Source organism: Eubalaena glacialis, chromosome 6 (genome assembly GCF_028564815.1).
Source record: "Eubalaena glacialis isolate mEubGla1 chromosome 6, mEubGla1.1.hap2.+ XY, whole genome shotgun sequence".
Lineage (NCBI taxonomy): Eukaryota > Metazoa > Chordata > Mammalia > Artiodactyla > Balaenidae > Eubalaena > Eubalaena glacialis.
In genome coordinates, this window is record NC_083721.1 from 78,060,084 (window position 1) to 78,082,253 (window position 22,170).

Below are 22,170 nucleotides of genomic sequence, written 5' to 3' on the forward strand. Positions count from 1 at the left end.
AATTGTACTCACGATTGGAATCAATTAGCCTCTGGAATTTGAAAGCCGGTTTCTACCAATCCGATCCATGGGGATACCAAATCGCCTTTTTGGATGATCTACTACTTTCCTGAAACAAGCGAAAAAGAACATTTTTAAGCTAAAGTCCAAGTTATCAATCATTAGTTTTGCTCTTTTATTTCATGCAGATCTGGGGGCTTTCTTCTGGAGTTGGAATAACTGTGATAGTTCTCATTCATCAGCACCCACCATGCATCAGACACTATCTCTTATCTATTCAACATCTGTTGAAGTAGGTTTGACTACCTCCATTTTACATCTGAGGATACTGAGGCTTAGAGAAATTAAATAACTTATCCAAAATCAAATAGCCCAGATGAAAAGCCAGGTCTTATCAACATAACAATCTGCTGAGTGTTTAGTTTGGGTAAGTCCCTTTCCCCTCTTAAGATTTGGGTGTATTCCTCTGTTAATTGAGGAAGATTGCACTAGGTCAGCGGTTTTTCCCAACCTCTCCCTTAGAATGGTTCTCCTGGGAAAGGAGGGAGAGGAAAGGATGCTGATGCCAAGACTGAATGTGGGGTAAGTGTGCCTCTCAGGTCTTCACTCAGATTTTACCTAGAGAAGCTTTGTATGTGATGGTCTATGTTTGTTATATGTACTCAAATATTGTTTGGGAAAAAAATACTTCATTATTAAAATAAAGTTAAAAAAAATCCTACAGGAGGCCTTACAGTTTGTATGTTCTATAAATTATCTCTTTAAAAAGAAACATTTTAATTTGATTTGTTATTGCCATCACTTAGTGCTATCAAGTCAAAATCCTAACAGAAGAGGTCCCAGAGCTGTGAATGCATAATATACACTGGCCTTGGAATTAAAAGACGTTTTCAGTCTTCCTAATGAAGATAGAAATCTACCCCGAGCACTTACCCCGAGCCACCGAGGTTTCGGGGTTTTTGTTCCGTTAGTTTTGGGTGTTTGTTCTTTTTTTGTCTTTTTGGTGGCAACAGAAAAATAACTGCTAGCTCCTCTGAGACCATGGCAAAATCCATATTCCTTTCATGAAAGGTCATCAGGTGCCATCTCAGTGGGGCGGGCCAGAGTCCCACCAAGGGAGTCCTGAGATCTTAAAACTGCATCATGATCTTTATGGATTAAATTAAGTTGCTGATTAGTTCAGAGTCAATTAAAAAAAGTTTAAAAGGCAGCCCCTGAGCATGGTGACAGCCCTGCTAGCTGGAGAAGCTAAGAAGGCTATGTAAATAAGTGACTTATCTCACAGCTGAAGGGAGTTGACTTACAGATTTATTAGGCTTTTTATTGACATAATATACACACAGAAAAGAGGATACGTATTTTATAAGTGAACAATATGAGACGTATACAGATTATAAGCACAATAAGTAGCCAGATCAAGAAATAGAACATTACCAGCAGTCAAATAGTTTTGGAATAGGAAAGAGTCTTAAAGTTAATTTTCGCACCAAATGTAAGAATTTCTGCTTCAATTTTTGACCAGCAATGACAGAGCTCATCACTTGAAAATCTCAGTGATGAACTAGTTACCTCACAAGACAACTTCATCAATATTCAACAGCTTAAAGAGTTAAAAAAGGTTTGTTTCAGAACATTTCCAATAGCTTCTTTTGTTCTTTCTAATTACTTGCATTATATTGTCAGTATTATACTACATAATTTAAACACTAAAAATGAATTAAAACTACAAAAAAAATCTATTTTTTTTTCGTATTATCATTTACTATGTACCTACTATGTATGATTCCTTTTGTGTCTGTCTTGGGATCAATAAGTCAGAAATAGTCTTTGCTTTCAAAAACCTATAATTAAGTACTGTCAGATTGACAAGGATTTTTTTTTATAAGTGACACTTCTTTTATTATATACTATAACTTTTTTTCATTTTTCCTTCTTTATAACACGTTTTTAAGGAAGTATTATGACAGCCCAACAAGGTACAATGTTAACTGGACTGGGGCTCTTATCACAGTGTTAAACTTGTTTGAATAACTCTTTCTCTCCTGTGTAACTTTTTATTATTTTTAATAACTCAGTACAGAACCACTGGTTTCAGAAGTGGTTTTGCAGAGTTTTCCACCTTTGCCATCCTGTGAAATTTTGGATATCAGTGACGAGCAGACGCTTCCCAGGCTGATTGAAGCACTAGAGAAACGGCATTACCTTTGCTTAAGATTGTACTGTCGTTTGAAGGAATTCCCTGGCAGTCCGTGGTTAGGACTCTGCGCTCTCACTGCCGAGGGCCCGGGTTCGATCCCTGGTCCGGGAACTAAGATCCCACACCCTCTAATGCTGGGTGAGGTTTAAATGAAACCTTCTAGAGTGTGGCTCAGGGCCTGGGTCACAGTAGGCGCTCAAATGCCTCTGTTACCATAACGCTGCAAGTTTCTCATTTTCTCCTATATTCACTTAGTATTTTATCTGAGAAGCTGCGCTAAGCACCGGGACCTCCGGGTTAAAACCTATTTCCTGCTCTTCAGCATGTCACTGCCTGCTTAAATAGTGTCACACGGGCTACAGCAGATGGGAGTGATGCCTATTTACCTAGGTAACTTTTTTCTAAAAATATTTTCACTGTTCACAAGCCCTGAGTTTTTACCCAAACCAAGGGAGCAGGCATCTGCAAACGCCTAGCAACTTTTCGAACCCGCAAACGAGCCAGTTACATGACAAGGATTTAATATTATACGAATAGTAGAGGACAAAGTTCTCTCATTTTTCTTGATGCCAAGTTTTTGCCTTAACTACCAGGTCTTATCAATGTTCCTCATATCATTATTAGGTAAATAATTCATTTAAAAAGCTCTGAAAAGTATAGAGAACAATGGAAACATGAGGGAATTTTATTACTGTATCTTGCACATAGAAAATTTTATAAATATTGTTTAATTCTAATTAAAACAATTAATTTGAAGATAATTAATATTTATTTAATGCGTTCAATATGCCAGGTACTGTGTTTAGTGCTGTGTATACAAGGATGATAAAAATAGGAAGTGACCCTGATGGGGAGCTTACCCTCAAATGATATTGGTAGGAATAGACACATGTTATTATTCTTCTTTTTTTTTTTTAATCTAATTCAGCCTTCTTTTCTGCTGATTCACATCTATCTTCCTTCTTGGGTTGGCCCTTCGTTTTGCTAGTCAATGTAGATAGCATTGTATGTATGATCTTACAGGACTGTCTCTCAGACAACAGTATGACCAATACGGGAAAATCTGGGAAAAAAAAATACTTAGTGCTTATCCTTCACCTCTCCATACTTCTGCCTCTATTCTTCAAGTTTCTGAAAATCACACCCTCCTAAGCGGTGTCTATTGTGTGCACTTCTGGATTTCATGATAATAAATTGACTACATATTTTTCAACTTGACATTCAATTGGGAAACATATTGGGCTATAAAATTAGCATAGAGTGAATGGTCAAGAGTCATAGGAAACTTTGCATATCAGTTGTGCTTTAGGTCTTCTGATGTAATTATAAATAATGACTGCTGGGAAAAAAAGAAAAATGTCTTCATGATATTTTAAAATAATTTTTATTCACATAAGTAGATTTACAGACTCCTCACTTAAGCAGTTATTTTCCTCGTGGTCAAAAAAATGGTCACTCGTCCTCTGCCACCATAAAGGATATCCGTGTCATAATCCATAGAATCTGTAAATCATTTACCTTACATAGCAAAAGGGACTTTGCAGATGGGATTAATAAAAACCTTGAGATGAGAAGATTATCCTAGATTATCTGGGTGGGTTCAGTGTAGTCAGAGGAGTCCTTAAAAGTGGACGATGCCTGAAGAAAAGTGGGTCAGAGAGCTGCAATCGGAGAAGGACCTAACCCACCATTGCTAGTCTGGAAGATGGAGGAGAAAGTCACAAATCAACCAACGCTGCGGCCTCTAGACATTCTTAAAAGAAAACGAGGACCTACATCCTACAACCAAAAGGAGCCGAATTCTGCCAACATCTTAAAATGAGCAGGAAATGAATTCTCCCCTAGAGCCTCCAAGAAGGAGCACAGCCTGCTAATCTCTTGACTTCCTCTGTATCCTGCTGGTAGACTGGGTGAAAGAGAAAGCCCATAGCAGCATACAGAAGGAATTTTAGGGGCCACCCACTAGATAGCCATCAATCATATCAAAGTTGTCGAGAACAGGGGTCCCCAACCCCCAGGCTGTGGACCGGTATCCGTCCGGGACCTGCTAGGAACTGGGCCGCACGGCAGGAGGTGAGGGGCGGGCCAGCTAGCGAAGCTTCGTCAACTGTTCCCCATCGCTCCCCATCGCTCCCCATCGCTCGCATTACTGCCTGAACCCTCCTCCCATCGCTTGCATTACCACCTGAACCATCTCCACTGTGGAAAAATTGTCTTACATGAAACTGGTCCCTGGTGCCAAAAATGTTGGGCACCGCTGGTCTAGAATAGTATTTGGTGACTGGTGAGGATATCCTGGACTTCTGACCTACACAATTGTAAGATAATATAATTTGTGTTGGTTTAGGTCCAGAAGTTTGTGGTAATTTATTACCATAGAAATAAAAAAAACTGAATACATTTGTCTGTATGATTTAGGGCTGATGTCTGAGTATGAATGGTTAATACATAAAAACATAAAACTGATGTGATTTTTATTCCTTGAGCCCTTAAATTCCTTCATGGACGACTCCCGTTATAACTCCAGGGAAGGGGTAAGGTAGAAGCCATCCTGGGATGGAGGAAAATGCTCAGGGAAAGTCCCAGACAAACAGAAGAAGAAGTGAGAAACCAGCCCCTTCCAGGTGTTCAAAGGACCGATGAGAAGAGGAAGGAAATGGCGCCTGGGAAAAGAGTAGTGCCTCACATGTGAACTGACCTCCCAAAGCTTCTGCAGAATGGATAGTGTCACAAAAAATAATCCTCTTACTTTTTTAAAGAGAAGTATGATGGTTTCAGGCATCATTATAAATTAGAACAGAACATTTATTGGTCCATACTACCAATGTATATTTTCAAAAGTCAAGGTAAAATAAATGAAAATAACATTTTTTTCTTTCTTTACTCTGGTTGATCTACTTTTCCTGCTCAAGTAAACTAGAGGGAGTTGTGGTATGGTAAAAAGCAAAAATAAACTCTTTTTCTCCTTCCTTCCTCCCTACTCTTTCCTTCCCTTCTTTCCCCCAGATTTGATTCAAAAAGTATTAGCAACCAGGAGATGTTGACTTGGATTCTATTTATTACTTCTACTTACCGAAAAACAACAATACCTTAATAAGTTAAATAATTTCTACACAGTTTCTATCTATTCAGAAGTAAAATGGTAAACTAGTATTTCTCTTAACCTTTTTGTTGATATGAAATATATATAACCATACTACAATCTACAACACATACACTGACAGTAATACACAGTGTATAAAACATAAATGTTAACATAGAAAAATATTTTTAAGACCAAAAGGGAAAACCGTACTTTCTGACTATCTAGTCCCTCTTGTGACAAAATAACAGTATGACATGGCTTATATTATACATCCATTTAAAACAATCCACCTTTTCCATTCTAAAATATTCTGAAAGTAGTTTAAGGATACAGAATATCTATTAAAGTAATATAAGGAGGATGGATTATTTTAAATATAATTTTAAACTTCAGACTAAAATACAGACTTCCTGAGCCAAACAGGATTTTCTTTAATTTTTTATTTTCTTTGATAATTCAATTTCTAAAGATGTTCACCATTCTAAAACAACTGTTAGAAAACTTATATTTACACTTTTTATTTAGAATCACTTCATACATACCAAAGAGTCTATAAATTCACCTATGTTCAGTTTAAAAAAATAAAATGAACATCCCTATTGGTAGCACAAATTTAAGAAATAAAATATTACCAGTGCTTTAGAAGTCCTCAGTGTTCTTCCTCCCAAGTTGAATCCCTCCCATGACTTCGTCCCAGAGGTAATCTGTAAGATGAATTTTGACCTAATATCTCCCTTGATTTTCTTTATAATCTGTATGTTTTGTTCAAAAGTCTCTTGGTTAGTTTAGATGGCTCTAGAATTTTATTTGAAAGAAATGTGTGAATACTTCTTGACTTCTTTCAGCAAATATTGTGTTTTGAGATTTGTCCATGTTGTCATGGGTAGATGTAGTTCTTTTATGTTCAGTGTCATATGGTATTTCATTGTATGAATAATGAATATACAACAGCTTATTAATACATTTTACCATGGATGGGAATTTGAGGTATTTCTTTTTCTTTTTTTTTCATTATTGTTATGTACTGTTCAGCTAGAAATTTTCTTACACGTTTGTAATGCACATTTAAGGATTTCTCTACAGTATATTTTTAGAAGTAGAATTGCTAGTTATGCCTATACTTAATTTTATTACATAGTTCCAGACTGTTTTCCAAAGTTGCTGTACCAATTTACACACCCAAGAGCAGTGTATGACAGTTCCTATTGTTTCAAATCTATGTCAACCCTCCCATTGTGGACTTTTAATTTTGCCAATCTAGTGCATTTGTTGTTGTATCTCGTTGTGTTCTTAGTTTGCTTTCCGTGAATACTAATGAAGTTGCTCACCTTTCCCTTTGCTTATTGGTCACTTGGATTTCTTCTTTTGGAAGTACTTAAGTCTGCTGCTTGTTTTTCTATTGGTTTGTTTTTCTTTTAAATATTGATTTGTAGGAGAATTTCTTATACTCTGAATATTAGACCTTGTCAGTTATGAGCAAATATCCTTTCCCACTTGTGGTTAATCTTCCTTATTGTGTCTTTTATGAAAATCTTTAATTTTGTTTTGAAATTTATCAATATTTTTACATTTTGTTCATTAAATCACCTCTAATGTTACAAAAATATTATCCTATGTTGCCGTAAAACCTCTTGCAGTTTTGCCTTTCACATTTATATTTTTAAACCTTTTAAAATTATTTGTTATTTATGGAGTGACATAAGGGTCATATTTCTCCTTTTTTTTTTCTATATTCACACCTAATTATTCATAAATTTTAGATTCACCTTGTCAAGTTTCATGGGAAATCCTTTTGCAGTTTTACCTGGAATTGTATTGAATCTAAGGTATAAATCAAGTTGGAGAAAATTGAAATCTTTATAATATTAAATCTTACTATCCAAGATCAGTTATTTAGTTTATCTTTAATGCCTTTTCATATATTTTTATAATTTTCTCCATAAAGACCTTCAATAATTTATTGGATTTGTTATTGCTTATCATTTAAGAATATATGTTGTAGGATTTTTTAATAGGAGTCCCTTATTTGGTTAAAAAAGGTCCCTTCTGTTATTAGTCCATTGGTGATTTAGATCATGAATAGATGTTTAATTTTATTGAATGCTATTTCTGCATCTTTTGAGATGATATGGCTTTATTTCTTCAATTTATTAGTTCTATTATTTGACTTTCTAAAGCAAATCAACATTGTACTGTATTTTTGTGATAAACCCAACATGATATTGGTGTATTATCTTTTTGATATATTTTTGGAATTGTTTTGTTGATTTTTTTGGTAGGAATTCATATCTATAATTATTAATGAAGTTGTCCTGTAATTTTCTTTTCTTGTTCTCTCCACACATGGTTTTGGTGTCCAGATAATGCTATTCTCATGAAATGAGTTGAGAACTGTACCTTCTTTTTTAGGTATCCTTTTGTTACTTATTTAATTATGTCATGGTCTGAGAATATGTTCTGTATGATAACCAAGCCTTTAAAAATTTTAAGGCTTATTTTGTGAACAGATACTTCGTTAATTTTAATAGTTGTTTCATGTGAACTTAAACATTTTTTCCCCCAATTTTAGGATACACACAATTTTTATTGATACTGCTTACTGTTTTGAGTTCCAAGGAAAGAAACTTAGGAATCAGAGTGTGGAGGGTGTTCCCTAAAAACAGTAGTCTGATTTGCTGTTACATCTTAAAGGGACAATAAAATGCTTGGCCCCTTTCAAGAAGGGCATGCAGCTCTACCAACATTGAGTAACAGCAAAAAGGGAAAGTATAGTAATGGCTAACAGAGAATGTTCATTTAAATAGTTCAGTAATTTAGATGAGTAAAACACAGAATTAAATAAGTATACTTTAAAGCTTAGGTGAGTATAGTAGCCAGGCTCCAAGATAAACCCCAATAATGCTACTATAATGCAGTCTCCTTCCACATTGAACAGGGCTGACCTCTGTAACCAATAGCATATTGTGGAAATGACTTCTAAAGCTAAGTAATGAAAAATATTGCAGCTTCTGCCTTGCTTTGTTGGATCACCCACTCTAGGGGAAGTCAATTGCCATTTCCTAAGTTCATCGCACAGCCCTATAGAGAGGTTTACATGGCAATGAACTAAGGCCTTCTGGCAACAGCTAGTGAGGGACTGAGACTTCCTGTCATCAGCATTACGAGTGGGCCATTTTGGAAATGGATATCCCCAGGCCCCATGTAGTCTTCAGATGACTGCAGCCCTGGCCAACTTCTTCACTGTAACCTTGGGAGAGACCCTGAACCAGAATCATCCATGCAAACTTTTCCTAGATTTTTGATGCACAGAAACTGAGTGAGGACATAAATGTTTACTATTGTCTTAAGCTGCTACGTTTTGGGTAACTTGTTTGCATAGCAATAGAGATCTAATACGGTAAGATACAAAGTGCTTTGGGATTCCACAAGAGAAGAGATCACAGCCAAGTTTGGGGGTTCCAGGAAGAACTTATGGGGCATATGAAAACAATAAAACAAATGGTGACCCCTAAGTCCTGCAATATTGGTTCCCACAATTTAAAATTACAGAATTAATAAATGACTATAGGAAGTTAGATATAAATATATGAGCTTGGAAAAACTGATGTATGAGACAGAGTAAAATGAAGGAGACTCAGCAAGGCCCTGTAAAGAATGAAAAGAGAAATCATTAAAGTCCACAGTCATGTTTAAATTTAAAAGAGACAATTAGGCTTTCAAATTCAAATTCCAGAATGTTCTGATGAAGGACCACATTAAGTCTGAGTGATGATGTAGTTTTTAGGGGCCAGTACATAATGCCTTTTTTTCCTGAGTCCACCTTCAGAAGCAATACAGAAATAAGATATGAATGATCAATGCGGAGAAATCAAAATGTCATTTTGATCAAGCTGAATGTAGAATAAGACTTTAATTTGCATTTAAATGACTTTCTTACATCTCCTCTGAAGATTAGACGGATTTACACAATTAGTCATAATTATCAAATAAAAACAGAAAGAAAAGGGATGAGCTAAACATGCTCAACTACTCCTCGCAAACTGACCTATCAAGTACGTGATTACTTCTCCTTTGAGAAGGAGTGAATAAAGTGGTGGGGCTTGGGCCCAGTCTTTCCTTAACTGGAGCTTCTCTATGTGGAAACACAAGGCTGAGAAATATGACTAAATAAATGGGCTATGTTTAGAATGATGAAAGAAACTGCCACTTCATTAGCACACAGTTGACTTATGACTTTTGGAGTTCTGTCTCAAAAGTGGTAATTCAATGTTAAATAGATTCTATTAAACGTATGATGATGGTGCTGACTAGGCATAATGTCAGCTTCTGAAGTATTATCCCAAGGAAAGGGCCATATGAACAAGCATTCAGAAACAAACCAGGAGCACTGGAATCAAAAAATGAGATTTAAAGGGTTCACTGTAAAGTAACCCAGGAATGCTTGATTTGGAAACTACTGTAGAGCTGTAGGATTAGGCAGAAAGGATTTTCATTTGCTTGGCTCATGAGTCTCTTTGAGGGTCTGATGACACTCAAAACTTCTATCCAGCAAATGAATTTACACAAAAATGTCTTCTAGAATTTTCTTTTTGGGGGAGTAGGTAATGTACATTTCAAAGCCCACATATGGAATCAAGTATTATCCCTTATAGGAGAAAGTTTTAAACCTTCATATATGAGTTAAGGTAGAGAGAATAGGTAAAGGAACTCTCTCTTTCCATGGAGTTGAGCTGGGGTGTAAGAGGCAAGCAGTAAAGAACAATTATTGGGAAAAATGACCCAAGATCAATGCTCAAGGGCATTTCCTATAGTACAGACAGGCTTTTAAATATGAGGAAGGAAACATGGAAATAGGGCACCACATTCTGAATCCTTTCTCTGTGTTTTTCACTATGAAATGGAGCCCATTTTGAACTACCTCCTTTGGGTATTAACAATTAAGTGCTGGAAAAAACTAGCAAAAATCATGAGATACCTAGGTTTGCCTCAGCCTGCGACATTGCTTCACAATGAAGTAGAAAGGTGAAATGTTGGGATTTTCACCTTTAATCTTTGGCATGGTCATCAAGAAGCGCAATCATATCTGACAAATTGAAGTTGGAATTGCTATTCTCAACTTTAGTCTGAACCTTGTCTGGCTTTGGATAGAAACACATATACCGTTGGTACAGTTTTTCAAAATGATTTATTTAATGCATGCATTCTAAGTGAATCTCACTTTTCCTGGCCTTGGACAAGTGTCTTATTCACATATAACTTTAATTTCTTTATCATAAGCAGCTTGTTTCAGTGGAAAGTCATTGGACTTGGAGTTCAACAACTTGATGTTCTAGCTACATTATGCCAAGGAAATCATTTTATATCTGTGAAAATATACTAATAAAATGGGGCTAATATCTTCTTAGGGTGTTAGGAATAAAAAAAACCCCAGTGTATCAGAATGTTAAAATGGGATTCTTTCTATCTCAGTTTTGGCTGTGGCCTAGAAAAGTTGAAGGGGAAAAAAAAAAAAAACAGTGGTATTTTCTCTTGCATTCCAAAGTAAGGTGTTAGAGTTATGCACTATTTGTAAAGGAGGTTGTTACAAACTAATTTTCTCAACCTTAATCCAATAAAAAGATTGATATTGAATAGGTAAAGAAGGAGAATTTCTCTGGAGCAAGATTTTGGAGAACGGTGACATTTCCCTCTTCTTTCATATAGAGAAAGGTCTTCAAGAAAAGCTTGACATATAACCATTGAGGCAGGGTAGACCTCACAGAACAGACTATGAAATCTAAAGGGCAGGAGGCTGTAAGAATTGGCTCGATGCCAGAGTGAAGAAATGGTTATATAAGCAACAGCTTTACTTTCAGTGACCAGAGTCAAGGATGTGGGTTTTCTGTGGAACAGATGTAGAGCGAGCACGTGGGTAGAGTTGGCCTAGGTTAATTATAAAAGGAAACTTCCCTGAAGGGCTTTTGGCCAGGGGTTATGGGTGAGGCAGCCTCAGCAGGTTGCTGCTCGTGGTGTCAAATGAAGAAACCGAGTGGGTAGGATGAAGGTGAAGAGCAAAACTGACCTGCTGAAAGAGAAGCATTGCTGGAGGCAAGGTATTTATGTCAATGTTCCCTATGGGGGTTACGCAGTGACCCCACAAAACGACCCATGGTGAGGAGTCATCTTTGAGCATTTACTGAGGCCAGAGAGCACAAAAGTCAGGTCATGATAGCATCAGTCAAGTAAGACTTTTCTTTACTTCTCTGCACCCACATCCCCAATACTGGAGGAAACATAAGGCAGCCCAGTGTGGTAGGGGAAGGGGTGAGGACAAACTGACCACAAACCTCTTCCCAGTGCAGCTTTACAGCTTGAAAAGGAGAAACTTTAATAATATTCATAGTTTGGGCTAAAACATATTATTTTTATTATTTTAATTACTGAAATATGATTGTTTTTCTAATAAAAGTGATGAGACAAATTTTTATTATTTCAGTGTGACCTGTAGAGTCATAGTACCTGCCTGTGTTTTTACCCAAGAGATTGGAAACAACCCCTACTGAATGGGTTTGAATGCATGTGGGTGAGGGATAAAGTTGCTTTTCTAATTATGTTCTATGGAGTCTTCTCTTTCAATTAAGTGGTTATAATAACAATGTTAGAGAACAAAGTGTTTATTGACCTGAATCTATAGAATGTATATAACTGCATTGGGTGTCTTCCATCTGTTCTCCAGATACACTCTCTGACTTTTCTCACTCTACTTTCAATCCAGGAAACTAACCTGTCTGGATCCCAGAAAAGTACCTGTGCTCCCTGGCTTTGGTTTGGGACAGGCCTAATGGGCAGCCTTGGCAGGAGAGACTGGAAGGAGAGAGGAAGTGAAGTCAGGATAATTTTCCCCTCACTGCCTCCTTGCAAGATCACTTCCTCCTAACTGAAGGTCACGGCTTCTCCCAAGGCATCTGACTCTTCAGACCAGGGTCCTGGGCTGTTGTGCCATCCATTATGATTTGCTTCTACCCAGCCTTTTGTAAATAGTCTTCCTGTGTCTAAATCCTTCTCAAATTTTCCTATTTCAAATGTTTCCTGTTTCCTGCCTGTTTCCTGCAGGAACCCCGACTGACACAATGATATTACTTGCTCTGCTGACCTCAGAATATTAATGGGAGAATTAAAACAATAACAGTTGTGAAAATGATTATCCTAATTAAATTCAGATATAAAGTATTATTATTTTTGTTAATATTTTACAAGGCATTTTCAGTGTTGTGTGAAGAAGTGAGAGAAACCACCCTTTAGAAAAATTCCAATACCTTCTAATATTAAAGTGTCATTCAAATAGTAGATACGATTTTGCTAGGGATATGGTCATAGCTGCTTCCTTTTATTTTTCATAAGCTGAATGACCATTAACTTCAGGCTTTAAACAAGTGAACCAAATGAAGAAATATTTTGAACTTCAAAGCATAGTTGAGATAACCCTGCCCTGAGAATTAAAGTAACTTGCACATGAAATTGAAAACGAAGCTAGTGTCATATTCAGGTGAAAAAAATGTTAAATATGATATAAAATAGGAAACAACAGATGGTTCTTTGCTTCATTTTATGATGATCTGACATGGACTTTGCCCTGGTATTTTTTATGTTTGTTTGTTTTCTTTTTTCTTTTTCCCTAGCTGTTCATTCATTCTTCACATTTCCATCTCTTATGGACCTTTGCAAAAGCAGAGTTTAAAATTTTTCTTTTCTGAATATTTTATAGTAATTGAAAATAAAATAATGCATTTCATATGCGTGAGACAGAGTTTTAAAATCTGGGGTCATGTAATTCAAGGATTCATAAACATGGATGGGAAATGTTACACCTTTAGTCTCATTATCCTCTAATTGAAATATAACATTTGTTTCAGTTATGAATGTAGAGAACAAATCACAATGGTGTTAGTAGTAAGTAAACCCTTGTCACAGTAGAAATAACAGATACATTCGGATCACATTTTTGTCATTACAGATACTTTGAAATTGTTTTTATGTTCAGCACTACTTGAATTTATTGTTATTTAGACATGTCTTTTAGATCCTATTTTATGCATTAATAAAGAAGCATATATGTTGTCATATTACAAATTCATTTTAAGTATTATGATAATTCTGTTTCTATATATTAGCAGCCTTTGAACTCATGACATTTGTCCATTTAAAAACAATATTCTGAGAAGGGGTCCACAGTGGCCCATGACACAGAAAGCGCTTATGAATTCCTAGATTTAGTGATGGGTGAAATCTTTGGGCTACAGCATGGAAAATGGATCTCAGACCTATAACCTTCTCTCGGTGAGTATGAGAAAATAAAAAATGCATGCCCTGAGAAGGAGAAAAATTGATGGCATATACATGAACATCACAAATGTTTGTAAGCAACAAAGAAAGTGTTTTGTATACGTTCATGCATAGTAAGGTAACAAGATAATCCTGGCCTTATGAATAATTCAAAAGCAAGTAAAGAAGTAGTAAAGCTATCTGGACTAAAGGACCAAAGGTCTTATCTCATATAATGTAATCAAAGAACAGCAAATAACATTATGTACAGCTCTCCCAAGCAAAATTACTATAATTTTTAGAAATCTTTTAAAAGTTGCAAAACTCTAAACTGTATATTCTTGCTACTAAATGTAGGAAAACATTCATTTTAGTCCTGTGACTTTATCGTATACATTTAAATGATTCTCAAATATCTTTGCAACAGATGATAGAAAAATTTAACATTTAATGTTGTTTGAGTTAGCATTATACTTCGAAAGAAATCTAAAATTATTTTTCAATTAAAACTCAAGAATGTGTATAGAAATATATTATGCAATATCTATTACTTATCTCCCATTGTTTTCCAAATCTCTAATAGACAAATTTAATGTTTGCTTTAAGACCAAGAACAGGAATTCCTGAATAAAAAATGAATCCTGAAGGAAAATCTCACAGGAAGTGTCCTTGGAATCTAACTCAAAGGGGGTAAAACAGGGCTTCCCTGGTGGCGCAGTGGTTAAGAATCCGCCTGCCAATGCAGGGCACACGGGTTCGTGCCCCGGTCCGGGAAGATCCCACATGCCGCGGAGCAGCTAGGCCCGTGAGCCACAACTACTGAGCCTGCACGTCTGGAGCCTGTGCTTCGCAACGGGAGAGGCCGCGACAGTGAGAGGCCCGCGCACCGCGATAAAGAGTGGCCCCCGCTCGCCGCAACTGGAGAAAGCCCTTGCACAGAAACGAAGACCCAACACAGTCAAAATAAATAAATAAATAAATAAATTTATAAACACTGCCCTTTCTTTAAAAAAAAAAAAAAGGGGGGTAAAACATCCACTATCAAAAATAAAAGTATAAAAGACATAAATAAATTATATGTAGAAAAGAAAACTATTAATTTGTATATGTCATTCTAAATAAATGCTAAATAAAACAATCCTGATATAGGAGGTCACCTTTGTTGTTAAGCCATAGAGTACAAAGGAGCAGAGTCTCTGTATTCTAACTGTAGTCATGAATCAAAATATAGAGTCTTCATTAGGGGAAATCCTCAATTTTTCAAGCTCATGCATAAACTTCTGTGCAAATGCATTAGCTGTCCTTAACACTTCCAACCTTCTGGAAGTAGTTGGAGGTGAAGGGAAAGGTAGAGAAAAAGGCAAAAGAAAATTGACCAGTTTTGACCTCTGAAGATCATTAATTACTAATATCCTTTCTTTATACAACAGTCAATGGGACCATCACAATCTGGTTCCAGAGACACTTACTAAGATTATATAGGTTTTGTACTGCACAGTCCAGAGGGCAACAATATGAATGATTGCTGAATACAGCATCCCTGTTTGGTCCCAACTCTCCTTCCCAATTTTATTTCTAACCCTGCTTCTTAGGTTGTAGGTTGATACTGAACCTACACCATGCTATTTAGTCATCCCAAGAACATGCCCTGAATGTTCAGGCCTTTAAGCCATCTCTTACCTGACTTCCTTTTAACAGAATAATTTTTCTTAATCCAATTAACCTTTCAAAAATAGTACTAGTTATTTGGGTCAAAATTTGCTGTTATTACGGAATTCGGCAAATCATCTTTTTTCACCATTTTTGGAAAATTATTGAAAAAATACCCATAATTTCTTTAAATAGTGATTTTCTTCTACTTATCACCATTAAACTCTAATTAGATTAAATTGTATGTTATAATTTCTCATTCTGTTCTCCATACCTTTGTGATATATTCTGAGTCATTTTCTTAGCGTTATCATATGGTGAATGTATTTACTCTTCTGCCAGGTCTAATCTCTTGTTTATCTTATTGTTTAATTTCATTTCTTTAATCTGTTATGAAACATTTCAAACACAGGCGAAAATAGAATAGTATAATAGACTCCCATGTATGCATCATTCTAAGTCAACAATTACTGATTATGGTAGGTCTTGTTTCATTTATTCCATTCCCACTCCTGTATTATTTTGAAGCAAATCCCAGACAAATACTTACAACTAAATATTTAAATAACAATAAATCTAATTTTTAATGTAACCACAGTACCATTTTCATATTTAAAAGAGACAATAATTACTTAAAATCATTAAGTAGCCACAGTGCACATTCACAATTGTCTCTTACACATGTTAATTTTTAAACAGACCATTGCTTGAATTAGAACCCCCCAAAATTGTGACTAGTTAATAAGTCCCTTAAATCTGCTTTGATCTTTTGGATCCCTTCCCTCCTCCATCTCTTGTTTTTCTTCAAATCTTTGTAAATTATTTATTGAAGAAACTAGGTTATTTATTCTGCTGTTTTCTACAGTCTGAATTGCTGTTTGCTTCCCTATAATGTTTCTGAAGTCATTTCTTTGTCTTCTATATTTCCTGGAAATTGTCAGGTAGAAGTAGAGGCAAGAAATTTTTTTTTTTTTTCAATTCTGTTATATGGGTAGTGTTGAGTTCTTCCATCAGGGAGCATATAATGACTCGCTGTTTTTCCTCTTGTGATGCTAGCAGAAACTGACAATCATTGTCTAAAGCCATCATTTCATTAGGGTTTGCAAAATAGAGACATTCTAATACTACCACTCCTTCTTCATTTATTAGCTGGAATAATTCTATAAAGGAGAATTTCTACATCTACTAATTCTATTGTTTCTTCATTGCTTTAGCTGTACAAATTCTATAAAGAGAAAATTCCACATTTTCCTTCTTCTCCATGTCTGCAAGCAACTATTTGTTGTAATATCCTTTTATTCTCAGTTAATAGCCATGAAGCAATCAAAAACTCATTCTAAATTTCATATGCTCCCCCTACTGTCCCTGAATTGCTTGATACTTTGCTGTATCTATATTGTCAGACTGCATAACTATAACACATGGCACTCTTTTTTTTTTTTGTAACCATCATTACACTTTAATTCTAAAGTTATGTTCACACCAATTCTTATGATGTTACTTCTCCAGTCATTTTGATTGTTTGAAGAATTTCATCCAGTAGCTTCCTCAGGAAGTACTCATGAGAACAATATTCCATAATTTTTTACATACTTATAATAGTTTATTTTTAGCCTTTATATGTGAAAATCTGTTCAAATGACTAAGTGCTTGCCAATTTCCTTTTCTTCCAAGCCAAGCTATGTTAGATAGATTATATCTCCTAATATAGTATCTATGACACTTCCTAAAGAAATTGTTATGATGGAATCTCAATGTAGATTATATATATTTATAAGATTTATGTAATAAATATTTGGTGTATATGCTATGTATGCTATTATAAATTCATATATAAATATTTACATAAATGTTTACATGTTGACTTTCAAATTATTTTGTAGACTGTATTGCAAGATCCAGGAATCAAAGAAATACTATTTATTAGAAGGCACAATATTTTCTCCACTTAACCTTTGGCTTTCTATAACCTTCTTTAAAAATTACCTCTCTTCTTGCTTTGTGTTATAATTTGTTATAAATATTTCTATGTTTCTTATTGGTATGTGATCTCTTTGAGGGACAAAGACTATATTTTCCTTCTTTTTTCCACCGTAGCCCAACACAGTGCCTAGAACGTAAGTGGAACTAACTTGTATTTGTTTAATTAGAATACGATCTGAATTTCAAAATACATGTGTGGTATTTCTTTCAAGTACATGTTGGATAAATTATAGTCCCAAAGTGATGATTTTATTTCCTAGTGTAACCTTGAGAATCTTTCAGAAGCCTAGCAAATTGCATCCCGTATTGATGAGAATCATCGAGCAAAAGCAAAGTCACAGACCAGGAACAAAAGTGATGTGTCCTAGAACTCCAAGTAACCAAGTGAAACTGGACTAAAGGATGTGGAAATGAGTGCAGGAAGAAAAGAGGTGCCAGATTATGAAAATTTTCATAGAATTTCCTTAAGGAGTTTGCTTTTATCTTGTAAGCAATGGGAACTTTTCATGAAAAGATTTTTGTGTTAGATGATCCCCCTGGTAGCAGAGTAAAAGATGCATTCACCAGTAAAGGGGTGAGGCTGGTGGTGGAAGTGGAGATGGGGAAAGACTGGAGATGGGGAAAGACTGGAGAAAGAAAACATGTCAAAAATATTATTTAGGCCAGAATTAGTAAAGCCTTAATGTAAAAGGATATTCTGGAGATATTAAACATATAAAACAAGTAGGATTTAGAGAATTTAGTGAATAATGGAATATTTAATGTAAGCAAATGGAATCCTGGTGAGCAAAAGGGATCCTAGTAAATTCCCCAAATTCCAGACTTTGGGGAATTGGGTGATCTCTTGTGTCACTGCTGCTGTGAAAATGTACAGCATGATGAACAGATACTGAGGGGGTAGAAAATGAATTAAGTTTGGAATGACTGCTTTAAAGTACTGAAACTCATGATTAAAGAGAGATTTAATTACTCTAATTCTGTTATAATAGTTAACAGTTTACAAAGTACTCATTTGATTTTTATAGAGGTAAGTAATTATCCCCATTTTCCAGATAAATAAGCTGAGGATCACAGAGAATAAGACTCTTATACAAGTCACATGGCTAGAAATGCTTAGAAATTTGACTTAAACACATGTGTCCTGACTCCAGGTCCTGAGAGCTCTTCACTGCCTTCTTGGTATAGGAGAGGGGACTTATTCACATCATTTGGAATGCTGTGTAACAAGGGTAAAAATAAAATGGTATTGTGGTTACCTTTATTAAATAGAAAATGCAACTGACCAGAACATTTATCTCATAGGACACATGTTTCCCCTTGCTTCCCAAATGCTGTTATGTCTTGTAAGAGCTACTTTATATTTACATGCAACAGAATCTTCTTCAGAAAACAGTTTGACAAAAATATTAGTGCATACTGTAGCAGTTATTTTGCTCCCTAAACATTATTTCTAAAATGATGCTATTAAACTCAGAAATTAGCTAAGACACTTTTAAATCTGTTTACCTACAAGGTTTTCATTGTATTTTTTTAATGTGGACTTCTCTGTTTCTGAACTCAGAGTGGAAGAATTAGAAAATGAAAATGTTCCTTCTCTAAGAGTTCACTTACCTCTGTTTACCTTTATGATTTACAGAGCCAGCTGAGAGTCTGTCCAGGGGAGAACCAAAACCAGAGAAGCTTCTTTTCTTCTTTGTTTCAATCACATCATTCTCCAGAGACACAAGTTCATCAAGAAGTAAGAGTTTTGCTGCCAGATCAGTGGCTGATTTCTCTTCCTTGACTGTGGGTGGTGACTGAACATCTAAGACTCTAGAATCAAAGGCCTATAGGGCAGGAAAGGTGATTCCATTCATTAACAAGAAGAAAATACATACAATCATCTGCATTTGGCTTTTGCTATTTTTAGCTGACATGCCTGTCATGAACCTTGATTTCTCATGAGTTATGATCCAGAGAGAAAGACTTTTGGGGACAAAAACACATAGAGATGAGGTTTATCCAAAAGAAATGAAAAGGAAACAAAACACACACACACACATACACATACACACAAAGAAAAAAAAAAGGGTAAACTCCTCTAAAGGAGACCTGCCTCTAAAATTTAGTAAAACTGATTATTCTTTCAGATTCTTTCCCAGTAAAAACTGCATCCTTCCTTATTACTCCAAAAGCACTTTATCTATACTTCTTTCATCACTGCAATCATTACATTTTCCCTTGTATTAGATTAGCTACAATATATTTGTATTGCCTATTAGATTGTGAGTAGCTTGAGGGCAAAGACTATGTCTAATTAGTCTTTTATCTGCTCTATTCAATGCCTATCCCAGTATTTTGCTTATAGTTAGTACTCAATAAATTTCTGTTGAATATTTATTGAATGAATTCTGAAAAAATCTAAACCTCCTGTTATTTTCTTTTCACCACTCATTCATTCCTTACTGATTCAAGCCACTAAACATCCACTGTGCAGGTCCTGCGTTAGACCCAAGAGATACAAAAATGAGTAAAATCCAGTCTGTGCCCTGAAGGAGCTTAGCATCTCCACCCATGAGATTTACTAATAAATATTAATGAGTGTCTATGATGAGTCAGAGCTAGCCCAAGGACTTTATTGTCCCATGTCAGATTTCTTGTTTATTTGTTTATTTACACATATTGCCACTTGGCATGTCATCCAAATCATAAAAGTATAAGCTTCCAGTTTGTGAAGTCTGTCTTCCTTTCTCAGGCGCAATCACAGCATTTCAGAAAACGCTCCTGCTAGCAATCTGAAGTCATTTTGTTGTGCAGGGGATGCTACTTCTTTCCCAAGAGTCTGAGACTATTCCCCTGTGGGAAGAAGGGTTAACTACAGGGATCTCTTCCCTTTCCTCCTTTAGTCACATTCTTGCCAGATTCTTGGTCTGGGAAAGACTCTTTTTCTTCACTTCCTGTCTTTATTTTTGAGTTATTTCTCTTATTCTCTTTCTAGTCCCTTCATTTTTTTCCCAATAAAATGAAACAGTAGTACTTTCCAAGCCTTTTCATCATTGACTCACACAGTTCTCTTTTGCAATACTTATAGTCTACCTCAAAGCTCTTGAGACCTAAAGCCATTGAGCTCCTTCTTTCCTAAACCAGTGAAATCTGCTCTAAGTCTGGCCAGTTCTTTCTGGAAAACCCCTCTTGCCCTGCTCTTTCTGACTCCCATGAGGAGAGATTTATATCAGGTCCTCTTCACTGCTTAATGCACACTCTCAATCACCGTATAATTTATTTATCTCCTCTCTCTCTCCCTTTTTTCTATTCTGTCCTGAATACTGCCATGATGTTAATTATCCCCAAACACTACTTTCATCATATAAAAACATTAAAAATCTCTATAGCTCTTTGTAACTCATAGTTCAAAGTCCACAACTTTTAAAAAACCTCAACTTCTGTTACTTCCCTACATAAGCTTGGCAGCATAGAAACTAAAGAGGGGAAGGATGTTATAATCATGAGAAAGAAACTCTTAAGATCAGGAGGCAAACCTTCAAAGGGCAAATTTAGGAGATCTTTTATTATCTCTCAGAGCTTCTTCCAAAAACTGTGTTCATTCTTCCAACTGACATATATACAAAGTAGATTTTTGTTTCTTTTTAAAGATATTCTTAATCACCAGGAAAAATTCACAAAACTTGTATAAAACTTGTCCTTCAGTAAAACACATTTCAGATTCTCACTTTATGTTATTTAAGAAGCACAAAGAATGTATGTTTCTATTAAGATCAAATGAGCCAAATTAACTTCTCTCTGTGTGGCGATGTCCTCACATTTCTTTTCCATTGTAGTTTAGTCTTGGCAGCAAGAAAACATCTGTAGACTGATAAAATTTTGGCCCAACTACTCAAATCTTGACATGTAAATGACTTCAAATTTCACATAAAAGCACTTCATTTTCATGTAATTGATTCAATTATAAATATGGCTGAAATTATAATGAATTTTCTCCTATAGTTTTTGGTTTATGGAATACAAATCTTTGTTGTTACTTCCAGCTTTTTTTTTTTTTTTTTTTTAACATTTAGATACCTGTTTTTCTCTGAATCCACGGTGAGGACAAGGCATAGAAAGAAATGCCTATTTACTTGATTTTTGTGTTATCAAACCTTCTCCCTACTTGTCAGCAACACCTGCTTCTGACATTAATAAAACTGGCTATGTTCATAAAAGAAGTATGGTCCCTTAAGCTAGTTTCCATTACCTCTGTTGTGACATCCACTGACAGCACTTTTCCTGAGCTCCAGACCATCAACGTCGCAGCCAGGATAAAATGTGCACTTGCCAATCTCCAGTCCAGCATCTAAGGGTCATACACATCAGGGTTAACATTGATTAGTCTGGCAAGATAGAAAACAAAAATGTCTATGAAGTTTGTTATAGGCAGGTAATAAACCAAATTATTCAGCTTCTATGTGTTGGAGTGCACCTCTGCAAAACTTATATGATACTTAATAGAAGCTGTCAATCTCCCAGAATGAATTCTATCAAGGCTTCATTTCCATGGAAACCTAGACTGGGGTTGTACAGCTATAATCATAATTTAACTCTAACCCAAGTCTGAAAAATCTAGTTTGTGTAACTTTATTCTTTGACTCTCTAATCCGCAGACTACAACCTCATGTACCTAAGGGGAAATGTGTTAAATTGACTAGGTATGAGAGACTAAGGCCTGGTGGCATTTGTGGTGAGCAAGAGAGAATGTGCTGTGTCTAAAAGCAATTCAATTCAAAATTTCAGAAACACCAGAGTTCCAATAGGAGACTATCTTTATGTCCTGTGATATGTAAGGATTTCTTGAGCAAGATTCAAAAGGTAGATCTCATGGAAAAAATTAACGAATTACACTATATCAAAACTGAAAAATTCTACATGATAAATACAATAAACAAATTACAATAAAAACCAAATTAAAAACGGAATATAT

At 35.5% G+C, this 22,170-nt stretch overlaps 1 protein-coding gene across 1 annotated transcript; it reads right to left on the minus strand.

Annotated features, from left to right (window-relative positions):
* Positions 1 to 24: 24 nt before the first annotated feature.
* On the minus strand, positions 25 to 21,546 carry OSTN (osteocrin). Its single transcript, XM_061193270.1, has 3 exons — positions 21,448 to 21,546; positions 18,828 to 19,042; positions 25 to 109 (listed from the first exon to the last, which is right to left on the minus strand). The coding sequence occupies exons 1-3, from the start codon at positions 21,544 to 21,546 to the stop codon at positions 25 to 27; spliced, it is 399 nt and encodes a 132-aa protein (XP_061049253.1).
* Between the last annotated feature and the right edge of the window lie 624 nt (positions 21,547 to 22,170).